This window comes from Schistocerca serialis, chromosome 1, assembly GCF_023864345.2.
Source record: "Schistocerca serialis cubense isolate TAMUIC-IGC-003099 chromosome 1, iqSchSeri2.2, whole genome shotgun sequence".
NCBI lineage: Eukaryota > Metazoa > Arthropoda > Insecta > Orthoptera > Acrididae > Schistocerca > Schistocerca serialis.
The window spans coordinates 548,579,892-548,598,369 of record NC_064638.1 but is presented as its reverse complement, the minus strand read 5'-3'; the positions used below and the strand labels follow the sequence as shown (position 1 = coordinate 548,598,369).

General features: G+C 41.0%; 1 protein-coding gene across 1 annotated transcript in view; it reads right to left on the bottom strand.

Annotated features, from left to right (window-relative positions):
* Positions 1–2,128: 2,128 nt before the first annotated feature.
* LOC126457850 (odorant receptor 2a-like) overlaps positions 2,129–18,478 on the bottom strand; it is a 42,885-nt gene continuing 26,535 nt past the window's right edge. Inside the window, exons 4-7 of the mRNA XM_050094495.1 lie at positions 16,736–16,835; positions 11,057–11,170; positions 7,249–7,404; positions 2,129–2,188 (exon numbers count right to left, since the gene is read on the bottom strand). Of these exons, the coding sequence (XP_049950452.1) occupies positions 2,129–2,188; positions 7,249–7,404; positions 11,057–11,170; positions 16,736–16,835 (430 nt within the window). The remainder of the gene's footprint in view (positions 2,189–7,248; positions 7,405–11,056; positions 11,171–16,735; positions 16,836–18,478) is intronic.

Below are 18,478 nucleotides of genomic sequence, written 5' to 3'. Positions count from 1 at the left end.
AACTGAGAAAGTTTGGAGTATTATGGGGAGAGCTCTCCAAGCAGCCTTGGATTTTGAAGGTCTAACGGGCCAATTGGACAGAATTTGGCACTATGTTGCTCAGGAGGACAGCCAACAACTTTTCCAATCAATGCCAAGCCGAGTAACTGCTTTAGAAGCAACGCATTACTAACTTGATCAGTTTGTGACGCTCTTTCTCTTGTATACGTCACCAGTTTTTTTAAAAATGTAATCGTTTGTTTGCATGTAGATCTATACCACAGTTACTGATATCTGTCTCAGTTGGATAATTTAGATTATTTCTTCACAGTGTACCGTTTGTTTTGAAAGGAACAAGGCGCACCCCTAACCTGCAAAACCTTTAGAAGCTTTATAGACAGTTTCTGTCTATTCTGACTACCATATATATATTTAGTGTCTGTGTGTGTGTGTGTGTGTGTGTGTGTGTGTGTGTGTGTGTGTGTGTGAGTTGTCATCTACAAAAAATGTTTAGGGAGATATTATTTTTCTGTTAACATGGCTCCATACCTGATAGACATTTTCATTATACTGTAAGTAAATATGTAATACATATTATTTGGTTTTGTGATGTTTATCTTGAAAAGAGTAGCGAGAAATGCGTCTGCTGATTTTCACCATTCAGTTTAAGCCAGATGGTTAAATTTCAAAGTTAATCGATGTGTCCTCTATTCTATTAGTGAATGTTATGAATGTGATGATACATCATATCGTTTTCAATATTATGGTGCTTGTGTTGCAGTCAGAGCATTAACTTCATTTGAATTACAATTGATCTGTTTCAGAAATGGATGTAGATGGAGATTATTTTCTGCTTGTAAGACTACGTAAGCCTGGTATGGCTCTAGTTTTGGTGCTAGTACCGCCTACTGGTTCCATCCTTGTCGAACTAGACCTGTAAATATGAATTTTGTTTCCTGTTCTTAAACTGTAGGCGATAATATAGTACATATATATCTGTAAAAGTGAGCCACAAATGAATTAAACTACTACTACTACTACTACTACTGCTAACAATGCGAGACAGAGTTGTCTTCGCCTTTTCTTTTTTATAAATTATGCTGGGAGAATATTTGGATTACGTAAAATAGATTAACAGTTTCCTGAGATACAGGGAAAGTACAAACATAGAGGAGAGAACTCTTAATATATTTTCCATGTTATATGAAGTGAAGATTATTTTTCAAGAATTCCGAATTTTGGATCATGGTTGCACCATTACCTCTGCTTGTTCTCATTTAACATTTATAGGCATACATTAATATACATATTTACTTTTTCTCAATTTTACTATGTGTGTCTCTATAAACAGTATGTATTTTCTTATGACCATACTTGCCATCTGCTCTAAATATTTGCAGATCGCTAATATGTATATTTTGTTATTGATCTGGTGTAACTGATGTAATTATTGCAAATAACTTTTCCGTATTGACTTTCCACAAAGTTGCAAGCATAAACAGAAAACGAAGTGGACTCATTTGAGAGTTGGGCCCATATCTTCGTAATTAATAGTGAGACTTCTTCTTTGTTTATGTATGCCTAAACCAATTTCATTCTTTCTTCTCAATTTATTCATTCAGACAATGGATCGTTTACTTTCACCATAACTACGCATTACATTTACGTGTGACAGAATAGTAAGCTACTTCTTCATAATGGCAATGCCTTCTGTAGCAGACTTAGCTGGCTTCTTCATAATGGCATTGCCTTCTGCAGCAACCTTAGTTGAATAACTACTCTAGGTAATATACCAGTGGATACCCTACAAGTTAGGTTATTCAGTATGTACACATAACAGAAAACATGAAGAAGCCTTTTATTGGAGTTCAATAAAATAATCTGTTTTGTGTGATGATTCCCACATTCTTTTCATTAACACAATTTTATTGCAAAAGACTGTGTACAACAGTTTATAAAAGAGTATATTATGGTGTCGAAATGTAGTGTCTTGGTTAATGTACTTATAAACCTTGATGCTTTTCTTAAATGCATGTAAAAGCATTAGTGTTCTACAACATTGGTGCTATTCTTATGACAATGTTCTTAATTGAAAAAGCCATAGTTGATTGATCAAAGACGTAAAATGCGTTATTCCTCCATAAACGATTTAGTCATCGCTGTGGACATGGAATAGCATGTTCAGTAAGACGTATGTTCCATTCAGGACCTGTTGATGAAAGAAAAATTAATTAGAAATACATTGTATTGAAATTACGATATGACATATGAAATTAACGCTGAAATTTCATTCAATAAATAAATCAAGTTTAGTGACAAAGTCTTCACCTGCACAGTTAACACAACGTTTTAAATAACTTTGGTCTCCATTAGGCAGTTAAATGCATGTCTCTGAGTTACATTTCTCTACTGTATACAGGATAAACATTAACAAAACCGACAAACTGTAGAGACGAACTCTTTACTGAAAATGTTGGAGAAAGATCCTTTGAAAATGTGTGGGTGGAAAGGGACTGTGTGCGTGCAACGACAAGAAATAGTCACGGAGCACAGTACAGAGCTGCATTGCATCCACGTCAAAACAAATGTTAAAAACTGGTCTCTATGGGATGCAATGCACGCGTTCACACGTCGGATCATTAACTGCCGCACTCTGCCACACGTTCCGACCTCTCACCAGATACCGTCGCATGCGTAGAACACGGTCCTCGAAGTCTGATGTACACACAGCCCGCGGCCTTCCTCCACGTCTTTCTGAAAGGACCCATGATCTCACAAACGCCCAAAAAGGGCATGAAATGGTGGGTGATGCGTTTGATACCTGGGACGGTTACTTGTTTCGGTATAACCGTGCTGCCTCTCGAGGGTTTCCATCTGCTTGGTCGTAAACAAACACCATCCCGGCTTGTTTGCGACATGAATGCCGGACCATTCTGCTTCACACAGGAATACACGGCACGTCGTCAGAGGAACCCTCATTTGCCAGCGTCATCTACCACGGAAGTGATACTTTTCCGGACACAAATTCATATGACCTTTTTTCCACCATTTCCAGGCAGGAATCCGTCACTGCAGTTTGTCGTTTTTGTTACAGTTCACCCTGTATATTGTCCGATCACTGTTTATTCCAGACCCCACAATTTAAATCTTCCCCTTCAAACAATAATTTTTATTTAATTCCAGATCGTTAGTGACTAACTTCTGTAATATATTGATTATCATTAATCAGGAACAGTATAGGAAATTACCAATAACCATGAGAGATTTAGAGTATATATATATATATATATATATATATATATATATATATATATATATATATATATATATATATATATATATCAAAGAAAGTTTTGCATCACCTCGGTTCCAAGAGCTCCGGAATCTGTACAAAAAACTGGAATAGAGATCAACATAATCATCATTGCCACCCTTTTTATTGCTCATGAAAACCACACATAGCATGTTGTACCACCATATAAAGATACCTTCAGAGGTGGTGATCCAGATTGCTGTACGAATCGGTACCTCTATACCCAGTAGCACACACTCTTGCTCTGATGCATGCCTGTATTCGTCGTGGCATACTATCCACAAGTTCATCAAGGCACTGCTAGACCAGACTGTCCCACTCCTCAACGGCGATTCGGTATAGATCCCTCAGAGTGGTTGCTGAGTCACTTCGGTCATAAACAACACTTTTCAAACTTTCCCACGCACGTTCGATAGGATTCATGTCTGGAGAACATGCTGGCCACTCTAGTCGAGCGATGTCGATATCCTGAAGGACGTCATTCACAAGATGTGCACGATGGGGGCACGAATCGTCATCCATGAAGACGAATGCCTCGCCAATATCCTGCCGATATGTTGCACTGTCGGTTGGAGGATGGCATTCACGTATTGTACAGCCGTTACGGTGCCTTCCATGACCACCAGTGGCGAACGTCGGACACAAATAATGCCACCCCAACACAGCAGGGAACCTCCACCTCGCTGCACTCGCCGGACATTGTGTCTAAGGCGTTCAGCCTGATCAGGTTGCCTCGAACACACGAAGGCATATGCGACACTCTCGGTGAGGAGAACATGATGCCAATCTTGAGCGGTCCATTCGGCATGTTGTTGGGCCCATCTGTACGGCGCCGCGTGGTGTCGTGGTTGCAAAGATGGACCTCGCCATGGATGTCGGGAGTGAAGTTGCGCATAATGCAACCTATTGCGCACAGTTTGAGTTGTAACACGACGTCCTGTGGCTGCACGAAAAGCGTTATTTAAAATGGTGACGTTGCTGTCAGGGTTCCTCCGAGCCATAATCCGTAGGTAGCGGTCATCCAGTGCAATAATAGCCCTTGGACGGCCTGAGCGAGGCATGTCATCGACAATTCGTGTCTCTCTGTATATCCTCCATATCCGAACAACATCGCTATGGTTCACTCCGAGACGTTTGGACACTTCCTTTATTGAGAGCCCTTCCTGGCGCAAAGTAACAATGTGGACGCGATATAACCAAGGAATTGACCGCCTTGGTGGAATGACTGGAACTGATGGACTGTCGTACCTCCTCCGTCTACTAGGCACTGCTCATGGTTGTTTACATCTTTCGGCGGGTTTAGTGGCATCTCTGAACCGTCAAAGGGACTGTGTCTGTGATACAATATCCACAGTCTACGTATATCTTCAGGAGTTCTGGGAACTCTGGTGATGCAAAACTTTTTTGTTGTGTGTTCATGACAACTTTGCAGATCACACTTAAATGTTGGCACAGGGGTCATTGAACCACCTTTATACTATTTCTCTCCCGTTCCATTCTCGAAGAGCAATCGGTATGATACTTAAATTTGTCCCTGCGATTTATGATTTCGATTTTACTAATATCGCTCCTCTCCACATAGGTTGGCATCAAAAACAATATTTTCGCGTTCGGAGGAGAAAGTTCTTGACCGAAATTTCAGGGAAAGATCTCACCGCAATCAAACATGCCTTCGTTTTAATGCTTGCTACCCCAACCGCTGTAACACAGGTGACACTCTCTCCCCTATTCCACGGTAGTATAGAGAGAGCTATCATTCTCTGAACTTTTTCGATAACTTCTGTCAATTCTATCCGGTAAGGATCTCAAACATTCCAGCAGTACTCCAGAAGAGGTCGGACAAGCGTAGTGGCACTGTTACTGGCAACATTAACATATTTGTCGTGCAGATAAGTTATGGACTGCGTGTTGCCGCTGATACACTTTACGCACGACCAGAGGTTCTTTGAATTTTCAGTCATGTTTCGAGACACAGTTTCGTTGCGGATACTATTAAAAGTGTCTCCCAGTGAAGGCCCAGCTAAATATCGGTCCTCTGTATAATGTCGCCCATCTTGGAGATTCTTCTTCTGTTCTTGTTCTTTCAATTCCAGCATAGATTTTTCTTTGATTCTGCAACGGTGGTATCACCTCTTTTGCTTACCACTTGGGATATATTTCGACTCTTATTAATTTATTTGGCATAAAATTCTCAACGGCTGTCGGTACTATATATCTGAATCTGAGCCACATCTGATCGGCACTTACGTAGTTTGCAAGGAATGGAGACTTTCTCTTAGGAAGGCATCAAGCGAAATTTTATCTCGTTTTTTAAAGAATTGAATAAGCATGACGGATGAACATTGCAAGAGTAAGACTTGATACGCAGCTTTTGCGACAATGGCACCGGCTCCAAATGTTAGATACGGTTGGCCCTTCCGTCATAGTAACTCGCCCTTCCGTCATAGTAACTCTCCACTTTCGTAAAATAAGTTGTTTCTTTCGACGGAGACCAATGCTAGTGGTACATAGAAAAAAATGGCAGTAGAAGTCCACGACTCGAAAAGATCACTTTAATGGTCAATGAAAATGACATATAAATTTTACGTAAGTTAGATTAATAAGTTTCGTTTTCGTTTGAATGGGTGTGCTGCTGATCATGTTCCTCGGGATGTGGTGCATCAGTCAGTAAATCAGCTGTAGATATGCTGCACAGCGTTACCAGCGAAATAAAATTAAGTAGAAAATATTGTTAGGTTTTGAAACTGATATCTTGAAGGTGGCCTTCGTTGTGCTCAGTCCACCTGGAGAGTCGAAATCAAAGCTTTCGATACACTTTGTCCAGCATGCCTCTTTCTAAGTTGGATATAGCAGCACGGGCATTTTTCCGCAGCTCACAAAGGGTTCGTGGACGATTGGTATAGACCAAGGATTTAAGGTAAGCCCATAAAAAAGTCTAGGGTGCTATATCTGGCGAGCGTGCGGTACACTGAAGATCGCCTCTCAATGACACGAGATGGTAGCCGAAGTACCAGCGCAAGAGTCAATGACGATCGTGTAGTGTTAAAACGTGGCGCCACCTTGTTAGAGCCAGACATCCACCACATCCATGTCTTCAAGTTCGGGAGGAAAAAGTTCCTGAATCATCTGGAGATAAAGCTTAGAATTGACCGTTAACCACCCTATCGTTCGTTTCGTAACCAATGCGGCAATAATGCCAGTTTTGGATAGTGCACACCAAGCACTCACACGTCGTGTATGCAATGGCTGTTCATGAAGTTCTCGGGGCTTCATGCCACTTCAACACCGCATGTTTTGTTTACTCATGCATCCAGACAAATGGCAGTAAGCCTCGTTGTTGAAGAACACGTGAGATTCATAAGTTAGGTTTTCGATCAAGGTTTTAGTGAAACAAAATCGCGTGGTTTAAGTATGTGCACTACTGCCAATTTGTATAGCGAAATTTATGGTTTCATGAAGAATTCATCTCAGTGTGAGGACAGAAAATTCAAGACTAGCTGTTCGTTTGTTAGCAGATCTCTTTGGGGAATCCAAAGGCTCCAGCCTCACTTGCTCGACGTTTTCCAGTCTCAGTGGTTCACGAAGGCCCTAGTTTATTTTTCTGCACAATACCGGTATTCACAAATGTGTTCATCCACATAACAATCGATTTTTGATCAGAAATACGGCCGGCAGGTGCGATATATAAACTATTTTCACAATGTGCACTGTGCTGCGATGACCGAACCGCCTTGGAAAAGTAAGTCGCGAGGGTGAACGGTCGCTTCTCTCTCGTCCACTGCATGATCGCAACTAAAATAACCTTTAAAAAAAGTTAGGTCCCGCCCTTTCGAAGCACTCAACTCCTCGTAATAATGTGTAAAGGCAGTTCTGTGACGCGCGTTTCAAATAACGAAGTCCCAGTGCCGAACTCTGTACGTGATGTGAAGCGCCTTTATCATATATTGTTCGCTAACCTGCAATAGCATCTCCTTAGACAGCTTGCACGTCTGGCCTACTGTGATCTCCACAGGTCTCCCCACCATCAGCATGAAGATTAGTAGGTTACGTTTGAAACGAGTGTCGCGCTCATCCCATCCACAACAGTAGGCCGAGTCTGACAGTTTCTCACTCTGCAAGTACAGCATTGCGGTGTCAGCGTAAATATAGATGTCTGCAACGAAACAGTTTTACTTGAATAATTAAAAGATAACATGACGTAATGAAGTAAGGTGCTCTTTGAGAATTGAAGACCACTCTTAAAATATGTTTTAACACGCCTACCATCCGTAATTACACACTTTCGTAATGAAACATTTTCTGTATTGTGTTGTTTAGTAAGATATTGGTTATTTACTGGTTCATTTAACCAGAACAGATTACACCATTCAGATTTTCACTCACCAAACTCAGGTAATCACACATGTGAAGATATTTACAAAACATACTTCCTCAACTTCCTGATTTCGTACAAATATCTGTGACTTAGTAATATATAAAATTTTAAAGCTCTAATTATAATTAGCAATACGGATTACGAGGCTATTCGGAAAGTAAGCGATTGGTAGCGAAATGGAAACAACAGTGAAAATCCGATGAAGCTTTACACAGGTGTCTTGGGCAGTATCTCTTCTACGCCCGTAAATAGCGCCAGGCGCTCTTCTCAGTGCTCAGTGCACAGTGAGCGCGTACGGAAATTCCTAAAAAATAGTGTCTCCCGTCAACTGTGGGAGCCTGCCGAGAAATTTCGCCTGATTTCATGCAATACCACATAATGCAGTAGTCATGCCGTACCTTATTTATGACAGTTCGCGGACGCAAGCCGCAGGTCAATGAGGGCGCTCGCCCGGACTTGCCTCCCTGTGATTTTCATCTCTACTCAGATGAACCTCTGGCTGTGAAGACAACATTTTCGTACAGTCAATGAGCTGCAATCCAGCATAGAAAATGGTCGGGAAGCGCAAAAGACTGCCTTCTATGACGAGGGTATTGGAAAGTGATGCAGTCTTACGACGGATGTCTAGGCCGGAGCGGTGACTATATGGAGATGTAGATGCAGTGAATAGCTACATGTTGCCAACAAATCATTTTTTGTTTCCAATGTGGTTTCCGTTTCGTGACCGACCGTTCTTTACTTTCCGAATAGCTTTCATACATTAATGATTAATGACGTTACTATTGATAGAAATAGCAATGTTGAAACACTCAAAATGGCTAAAATATAAATAGTTCTAATAATTTTCAACCCGCCTCAGTACTACGCGGTGGGGGAAATAAAAGTGAACCAGACGTGTGCATACGATTTTTGGCAGCATTAACGGAGGAGGAGCAAACCTAAAGTTACTTCCAAAGGGATGGAGCAACTTCCTGTACAGTTGCCCGCACCTTGGAGGACATTTACACAGTCTTCACACCTCACAGAGTTCTTAGCAGAGGTTACTCTGGTCGCGGCCATAGCTGGCCATCAGGGTTACGTGATCTGTCAGTGTGCGATTACTTTGTGTGGGGAGCCTCCAAGTCTAAGGTGTTTCGCAACAGTCCTCATAGTGTTCAAGAGCTGCAGCAGAATGTTTCGGATGAGGCTGTAACTCTGATCTCTCGGCCACTTTAATTTGCCCCAACCTGTATTTAGAACACAAGAAGATGATTTATACAGTAGTAAAGTGACTTTTAAGAAAGAGAAGGCAGGCTGTTTCAGTACAAGGTTGTACGTACGAAGGAAGAAGAGTGAAGTCTTTCCCGTCTCTGACAACTGTAATGCCATTTTTCACTAATCGTTACGAGAAAGCCCAAAGAAAGAAGGTTTCATAGTAAGACAATACTAAACGATCTGTTCTTCTAGATTTTTAGGCAAAATTTTGGATCCATGTATTGGGTGTTTTTGCTGCTACTTCTGGTGTGCTCTCCTTCATGTTGACAGCCTCATAAGTGACGTTTTCTGAACAGGCCTTCTTCCAACCAAACAATGTTCTAATGCACTGATATTTAAACGGTGTGTTACGACATTTATTTGTAGCATTTATGTGAAGGATGTTAAAGCTGTGGAAAGCCTTATTTTTGACTATGATAGGTGTACATGTCGCAGGACTTTGAAGACTGACAAGTGCTAAAACAAAGTCTTTTGCAGTTCTACTTGAAAATGGCCCTAAGGCTCAAATTTCAGTTGTAAAATAAATAAATTCTGCAGTCAACGGCTGTTATGACATCCTTGAACTACCTTTTTGTCCTGCACTTAATCGTCAACGAAGATCAAAATTCGATTAGGGGAAAAACGTGTGCTGGCAGGAGGGACATACTACACATCCTGACCGTTGTCGGTATGAGCGTTGGGGTGAGGGCGCGTTTAAAAGTCCTCATTTTACATTTTTCTCCAATAACTAGGAAACTGCTGCTTCTCACGGTAATGTTTCTACGTATAAAATGAAGCTACACAACATCCCGACAAGAAAGGTCTTATTATTATTTTTTATTTTCTTCGGGCTAATAGTTTCCACGTTGCAGGAAATGGAAAAATAACACATTATTAAAGATAGTGTTTTAATGGCAAAAAATCAGTGTTTATTGCCAGCTAAAGTGGTTTATGTATAAATGAAGTGTGTGTACCACATCGAAGTGCAGTAGAACTGTATTAAGCCATAAATTGTGTTTTGGGGTCAACTGTGTTCTGGGAGTGTATCGTGGTGGAGGATTGGATGGTGGTAGAGTGTAGACAGATATCGTCCATTTGGTGAAGATGGGTCGCTCTATAACAAGGTATGTACCATCTATGATGCACAGGGTAACGTACAGTGAACTGCCGAGTGCTGGACAAACCCAGGTCAGAGCGAGCACTAGGGCCGACCGAACGCTGTGGCAAAGCCGTTGGCGGCTAGGGGAAATTCCGGCAGATATAACTCCAATGGAGGCAACTCGCGGACCCAGTGCACGCCCGCCGCCACGTAGAACAGCACTGCTAAGATTAACAAATACAGAATCACTGAAGATGCAAAGGAGCCAGTATGCTCATTTTAAAGGGAAAATTGTGGTAATAGTGACTGTGGAGACGCGCCATCTTATCATAAATTCTTTTTATATTACAGATGTTTGAATAATTATTATATTGTACGAAGTTCGGAAAATCACATCTCAGCAACGCATAATGCAATTACGACGAAAAATATATCAGAAAAAAGGTCTCGTCGAGCCCTATCAGGTCACCGTAGCAGAATTATGATTATGACGGCCAAATTTTAATTAGGACAAAACGGATTTTTGCAGCTAGAAATACTATTTTTCGATTAAATAAAAAATAAAAAATAAAAGTAGTGGCAGTACGTTAGTTTAGAGGTAAGTGAGGAACATTAGAAGATTGAAACATACTTATTTACATTCATCTAATATGGAAAAACTTCAATGTGTGCTAACAGTACATTGAATACATATGTACACGAGTTACTAACAATACCAGTGCCATAAACGCATATGGACTACACCTAGTTAACAAAAATAAAGTGCCCCGACCAGTTTGCCGTCATCCCTGGTGGTCAGAGCTGTCGACTATTGTACAGAATCACTCTAAACGATCGTGAGGCCTCTTCATCAATTTCATGAGCTGTATTCAATTTCGCCCTGCACTAGGTCTCACAGAGGTTAATAACCGTGTTCGTTCTATTCTTTACCGTTATTGCGATATTGATTTGCACGTTGCAACGTATTAGTAGGAATGAAGGTACGCTAATAAGTGGTTATATGAAGTGATCAAGACTAAGTAATGTGGCAGTATACGGAATGCGAGTTCGTCCTCACCTGATCGGTTGTGATTTGGCCGAAAAGACAGTACATCGCTGTCTGCAGCAGCAGGCCCGGCACTGTCGAAAGCGCCGTCACCGCCTTCGTCACGTTTCTCCCGTCTTGTAACAGCTGTGTATATGAGAATATCAGATCAGCAGTGAGTCATACCATCATTCAACACGTCTATGAGCAATAAAGCTAAGTATCATAGTGGTCTAGGCGACAGCAATATTGCTGAATATAAAGAGTACGATAGCCATGTCAGCATTGCATAATTATTTAGACAACTCATTGAATAGAATTGCAAAGAAATATACTCGTAAGAGAATGTGGGTAATATGCGACTAACATATTTTTGAAGTTACAGCCTTGGCACCGTACAACACACAAAGCCGCGCGGGGTAGCCGCGCGATCTGAGGCATCTTGTCACGGTCCCGGCGGCTCGCCCCGTCGGAGGTTCGAGTCCTCCCTCGGGCATGGGTGTGTGTGTTGTGTTTAGCGTAGGTTAGCTTAAGGTAGATTAAGTAGTGCGTAGGCTTAGGGACTGAAGACCTCAGCAGTTTGATCCCATAACACTTTACAACAAATTTCCAATTTCCAACACACACATTCACATATTGCCAAACGTAATCTAAACGTAACACACTGAAGCGACAAAGTCATACACGTACACAGATGGCGGTAGTATCGCGAACAAAAGGGTCACATGGCTCTGAGCACCATGGGACTTAATATCTGAGGTCATCAGTCCCCTAGAACATAGAACTATTTAGACGTAACTAACCTAAGGACATCAAAAAAATGGTTCAAATGGCTCTGAGCACTATGGGACTCAACATCTTAGGTCATAAGTCCCCTAGAACTTAGAACTACTTAAACCTAACTAACCTAAGGACATCACACACACTCATGCCCGAGGCAGGATTCGAACCTGCGACCGTAGCAGTCCCGCGGTTCCGGACTGCAGCGCCAGAACCGCACGGCCACCGCGGCTAAGGACATCACACACATCCGTGCCCGAGGCAGGATTCGAACCTTCGACCGTAGCAGTCGCGCGGTTCCGGACTCAAGCGCCTAGAACCTCTCGGTCACGACAGCCGCCTACCGCGAACACATGGTATAAAAGGGCAGTGCATTGGCATAGCTGTCTTTTGTAATCAGATGATTCAAATGAAAAAGTTTTCGATGTGATTACGAGCCCACAACAGGAATCAACAGACTGTGAACGTGGAACGGTTGGTTTCAAATGGCTCTGAGCACTATGGGACTTAACATTTATGGTCATCAGTCCCCTAGAACTTAGAACTACTTAAACCTAACCACCCTAAGGACACCACACAACACCCAGTCATCACGAGGCAGAGAAAATCCCTGACCCGAACGTGGAACGGTAGTTGGCGGTAGATGCATGGCATATTCCATTTCGGTCATCGTTAGGCAGTTCAGTATTCCGATACACACAGTGTCAAGAGTGTGTCGAGAATACCACATTCCAACTATTAACTTTCGCCATGCACAATGCCGTGGGCGACGACCTTCACTCAACGAGTAAAAGCAACTGCTTTTTCGCAAATTTGTCAGTGCTAACAGACAAGCAACAATGCATGAAATAGCCGCAGAAGTCAGCGTGGGACACACGCCGAACGTATGCAATGGGACAATGCGACGAAATTTGGGGTGAATGGGCTATGGCAGCAAACGGCCAAACTTCTTGTTCTTCTCGTTTATTTTATTATTTGATATCTGATGCCAATTTTTAAGCAACATCTTCCTTTGCCGAAAGTACCTTTCCTAAAAGCATGTCACCCGCAGCGCCTCTGCTGGGCCCCTGGCCAAATCAGCTTCACCCTGGTTAACGTAAAGACCGTGGCTAGGTCAAAGGAGTCCCGATTTCAGTTGGTAAGAGCTGCTGGTAGGGTTACAGTGTGGCACTGTCCCCGGAAGCTATGGGTCCAAGTTATCAAGGCACTATTCAGGCTGTTTATGACTCCATAATAGTGTGTACTGTTTTTACATGGAATTGGTTTGGTCCTCTGGTCCTACTAAACCGATCATTGACTGGAAATGGTTATGTTCACCCACTTGGAGACCATTTGCAGCCGTTCATCGGCTTCATGTTCCCAAACACCTATGTCATGTCACTGGGTCACCATTTATCGCGATTGGTTTGAAGAACATTCTTGAAAATCCGAGCGAATGATTTGGCCACCCAGAACGCTGGATTACCTGATGCTAGACAGAAATTACTGGATTGTAAGGTGTCTCCAGGAGCCAACATTGACTCGTATCACAATTTAGTAATGACGATGAATAGTTTGAAGTTAAGAGAATTATCAGAAAAAATTGACGTTGAAAGACGTGAGATACGAAAGTACTGACTGATGATGATGGAAGTTTGAAGGCCTCCAAGGCTGTAGAAACGACGAAATAGAATACCATATTAAGCAGCTTATTTAAAGAGGATGGGATGTTACTAAAAAGGGCAATCACGGCAGTCTGGCAGACAAATATAGGCACAAAGTAGGAAACTGTGAACATACCGGAGTTAACAGAAGAATTGTTTCAGTTAAGAATGTAAACACCCACAACACTGATATAATGTTCTGCAACCCCTACAATTAGTTTACAAACTGGTTTTCAGCTGTTACGCCATCATCAGGTACATAGATATATATGTGAGGCAATGAATTTCCTTTAGGATCGAAGATTTCAAACTAGTGCATCTACAGAATATTTTGGTTCCCAAGGACGACAATCGTTAGTGTTTGATTTAGGATTTCAATGAAAGGAAGTATTTAGAAAAACATGCGACGTAAGATTATTGTGCTTAAATAAAATACGTGACACATTATGCAATGAACTGTATAACAAATTTCAACAATTGTTCTGAAAAGCAAATAAATTGAACAATAAATTAGGTGACATGTTCGAAGGGAGGACACAACAAATTTATCTTGTTTTTAACAGATTTTATATCGGGAAAAGGTAAGATATACTAGTGAGATACATGAAGCAGCTCTGATTATAAAATGGAAAAATTATTTTAACAAGGCAAGTGAAATTATAGTAACTGAAATAAAAGACAAATTTTGGCATGTAACTAGGAGAGGTAATTTACAACATGGTCTTGATGGGATTGTGGGTAGTATCTGCCATTAGAGGCGGCGAATAAGGGAACTGGGTCTTTATGGATATGATGTAAGATTTCATGCTGCACCTTGTGACTGTTACCTTCTTTAAGCAGGATTTGCGAAAGCAGAGTCTCCAAGTATCCAACATCTATGGCGGTGCCTATTGCCCTACCATACCGACTTATATCGAATTTGGCACAATTACAAGCGATTTCTGTATATTCCACTTTCTTCCAAATCTGAATTGCTGTTTTCAGCATCAGAAAAAAAACTGTCCAAAAGTTCTTACGTTTATAAAATGATGTCTAAAGGTTCTTGGATTTAAACTTTCTTACACATTAAGAGAGATTTTTCCTGAATGTGGTATTGTGTATCATTTATTGCTGTCTAAAGGTGGGCTATGAGGAACTGGACAAAGAAGAGTGTAAATTTGTTGCTTCTGCTTTTTATGCAGTATGGTGCCCACAAAGGCAGGAGTGTATCCATTGTTTGTTCCTGCTTGCGATGGATATTAGGTGAGGTAACACTAAAAGACAGGCAGCATGTTTACGTTTCTCTGAGCATTGAGAATTGGTACATAGTACAATATCTGTGGCGGAAGGTTTCCTATAAAGCTTGAAAGTATACATGTGGTGACTGCTATCTGTGCTTAGATCTAAAGAATTTATGAAGTTACCTCCCAAACTTAATTGTCAATTTCATACTGTTCTGTTCAGGACCTTGAGGAATGTTTGAAATTGTCTGATAGTATCTCTACACAAGCAAAACAAATTATCAACATACCTGAACCAGTATCTAACCTCTGAACAGTGTAGTTTATTTTTTAGAACTGCATTTCAAAACTGTCCATGATTATTTCACCAAAGGTAGGACCATGTAATAATTGTTCCAAAGCCGCTTCATGTAACGATGAATACTAACTTTATACCATCAAAAACTCCTCTTGATAATTTGCAATATTTCCATCCACTGCAATGCGGAAAGTCCCAGAGGATAGATGAGCAAGATCTCTTGCGTAAGGAAGTTAATATTGTAAAATTTTGTACAGGAAGACTGTTCCTCTAGATGCCGGCGTTTTCGTGATATTGAAGAAAAATCTGAAAAAGTGACTTCACACGCCCTCTCACTCTCACACTCACACCTTATCAGTCTGGATTTTTAGTATATTGTTAATTACGATCACCCCTGTGGCCGTAAGAAAATTCACGACTGTACAAAGTTTTCCTCCAGTCAACGTTTGTTATCTTAGTGGACACTGTGAAAGCGACTCAATAACGTATCTATAATCGTGCGTCACTGAGGATTTATTCCCGGTTGGAAACCCGCTCTGACCCACTACTAAGTGGTCTAGAATTGCAGGGCGAGACTCTTTGGAGTGGAAAAAAAAGATTAACGCTGCTTCGATTGTCTTGGAATCAGTTGATCAGTCATAATACAGAAGACAAATTCGTAAGACACACTCTTATTAGAAACACATTTCAGTCTGACGGATGCTTAACAAATCCTTGATGCAAGGAGTCTTCCCCAAGTTATGACTACGATATTTACGTGTGCAATTATACGTTAATTGGTTAATGTGTATATTCTATATTCCGACATGATTGTCGCAAGCTGTCTAACTAAAATACAACTTAAATGTTTGACACTACAATAGTGAAGCCATAGTCACAGTAAATAAAATTTTTCTTTAAAAAGAATGGGTTACATTAGCGGTTTTAACGAACTACTTCTTCATTTTCAAACGTAAAATATCAGTTGGAGAATATATAATGGGATGATAACCATACATCCGACCAAAAATACGAGAAATAATGACACCAAGTAACTGAGGCAATGTTCGCCCCGATAGTTGAGTGGTCAGCGTGACGGATTGCCGTTCTATGGGCCGGGGTTCGATTCCCGGCCGGGTCGCGGATTTTCTCCGCTCAGCGACTGGATGTTGTGCTGTCTTCATCATCACATCATCCCCATCCGGCACGCAGGTCGCCCAATGTGGCGTCGAATGTAATAAGACCTGCACCAAGTCGGCCGGACCTGCCCCGCAAGGGACCACCCGGGCAATGACGCCAAACGCTCATTTCCATTTCCACAAAGGCAATGGTGGCACAATCAGATCACAACAAGTTATCCCCATGCTTGTCCAAACGTTCGTTCCATTTCCTAATCTAGAACAGATAAAGACTACACCATGGTAAAATTTTCCAGGAATTCTTGCAATGACGCTGTGGCACAACCATCGTGTGGCTGATATAAATTGACAATTCTGAAAATTAAACACACACACACACCTCATAGCGTAAACTCCCATGGGATAAACACATATAATAACCTCACCGTAAGTTTATCAACCACAGCAAGCTTCCATATTCAACGCAGCACATCATTTTTCTGTGTTCCGAAAAAAGAATCTCAAAACACAATGTGGTATTATGTTGGACTGACACACTACTAACTTGCTAAAATAACATGTAACCCTTTCTTTTGAAAAAAAAAATACTATGATTATGGCTTTACTATTGTAGTGTCAAATGAACGCTATGGATACATTAAAAAGATACTTACTCCTGCAGTAACAAACATATTGAAACACAAGTTCGCCATGTTGACAAAGAGGAGAATGAAGATGGACACATTCATTGCAGTCTGTAACAGCCAGATACATCTGGAACAGAATTAATAAATATGTTAATAAATGTTATAAATATGTTATAAATAATTGTTAGTGCCAATTATATTTGAGGATAACAGTATTCCTCATCATAGTGAATGTAACTTAGTATTAGAAGAGAAAAAAGTTTTATGAAACAGTACACAGAGACAGGAAGAAAACAAATACACAAGGGTACACAAACATATAGTGGGATAACACCAATAGGAAAGGACAGGGTTCGTTTTCAGTGTAACATGTGGTACTGCAGTCCAACCCAAAACTTCATATATCTTTCCTCTTATTTCATCCTTTGTTTCCACCAAAAAAATCCTATCCAAGCATGCTTTCTGTATTTATTTCACATATTTCTTACCTCATTATTTATTTCCAAGAAAATCTATGTAAGTAGGCTGTTTAGGTTTTTCTATTGGTAACGCCACCTCTGTATGAAAATCACTGGCTGTGCTGTGTGCAGTCTGTGGCTGCTTTGCATTGTTGTAATTCTCGTCATTGTAGTGTTAGGCAGCTGGCTGTGAACAACGCGTAGCGTTGCGCAGTTGGAGGTGAGCCGCCAGCAGTGCTGGATGTGGGGAGAGAGATGGCGGAGATTTGTAATTTGTCATGAACTGCTATATTTATATATGATGATATCAAGGTAAATACATTGTTTGTTCTCTACTAATATCTTTCATTTGCTAACTATCCCTATCAGTAGTTAATGCCTTCCATAGTTTGAATCTTTTATTTAGCTGGCAGTAGTGGCGCTCGCTGTATTGCAGTAGCTTGAGCAGTGAAGATTTTTGTGAGGTAAGTGATTTGTGAAAGGTATAGTTTAATGTTAGTCAGGGCCATTCTTTTGTAGGGAATTTTGAAAGTCAGATTGCGTTGCGCTAAAAAAAAATATTGTGTGTCAGGTTAAGGACAGTCGTGTATAATTGTTCAAAGGGGACGTTTCATATGTCGACCCTTAGCCTAGGATACCTCACTGGAATCTTCTGATTGTTTTCTTGTAGTTTGTGTAATTAGTGTAGCTATTGTTTATTGCTAGCGCGTAATTATAGAGAGAATTTCCTTTGTAGTTGTAGTTTTTCATTGTTGTACAGTAAAACAGTTGTGGCATGCATGTAGATTTGCACCAAGTATTTCGCAGCTGCGCTGGCAATTAAGTAGACATTATTTCCATTGCTATGTTATTTTATTTTGCTCTTCAAATTGCGCTTTTCTGTGTTATCGTGTGAAATACTGTGACATTAATGGCGTGTGAAAAACGTAATACTAGGCTCCAAAGTAAACTGAGAAATGACAGTGAAGACGAAAGCAGTGTGTTAGCGCCGCAGAGTAATGAATTAACTAATGTTCAAAGTAGTAATTTGGTAATTACGCATAGGGAAATGGAGCGGGCGGCAAACAATGGTGTAGACAGTGAAACAGGTAGTGAACAGGGAAGCGTTATCGATCGATTGGTCGGCAACAGCTCGCCTCAGGAATCGGGAATGACAGAACACAATATTGCAAATACTGTAGACTCAGGTTTTGGGTTCCCACCGTTTTCTCAAATGAGTCAAGACACATTTTCCACTTGTCAAAATGTGAATGTTGCCGGTGCAACTTCACTGTCGAAAAGCACTGAGGAACATGTTCCAAACACCAGTGCA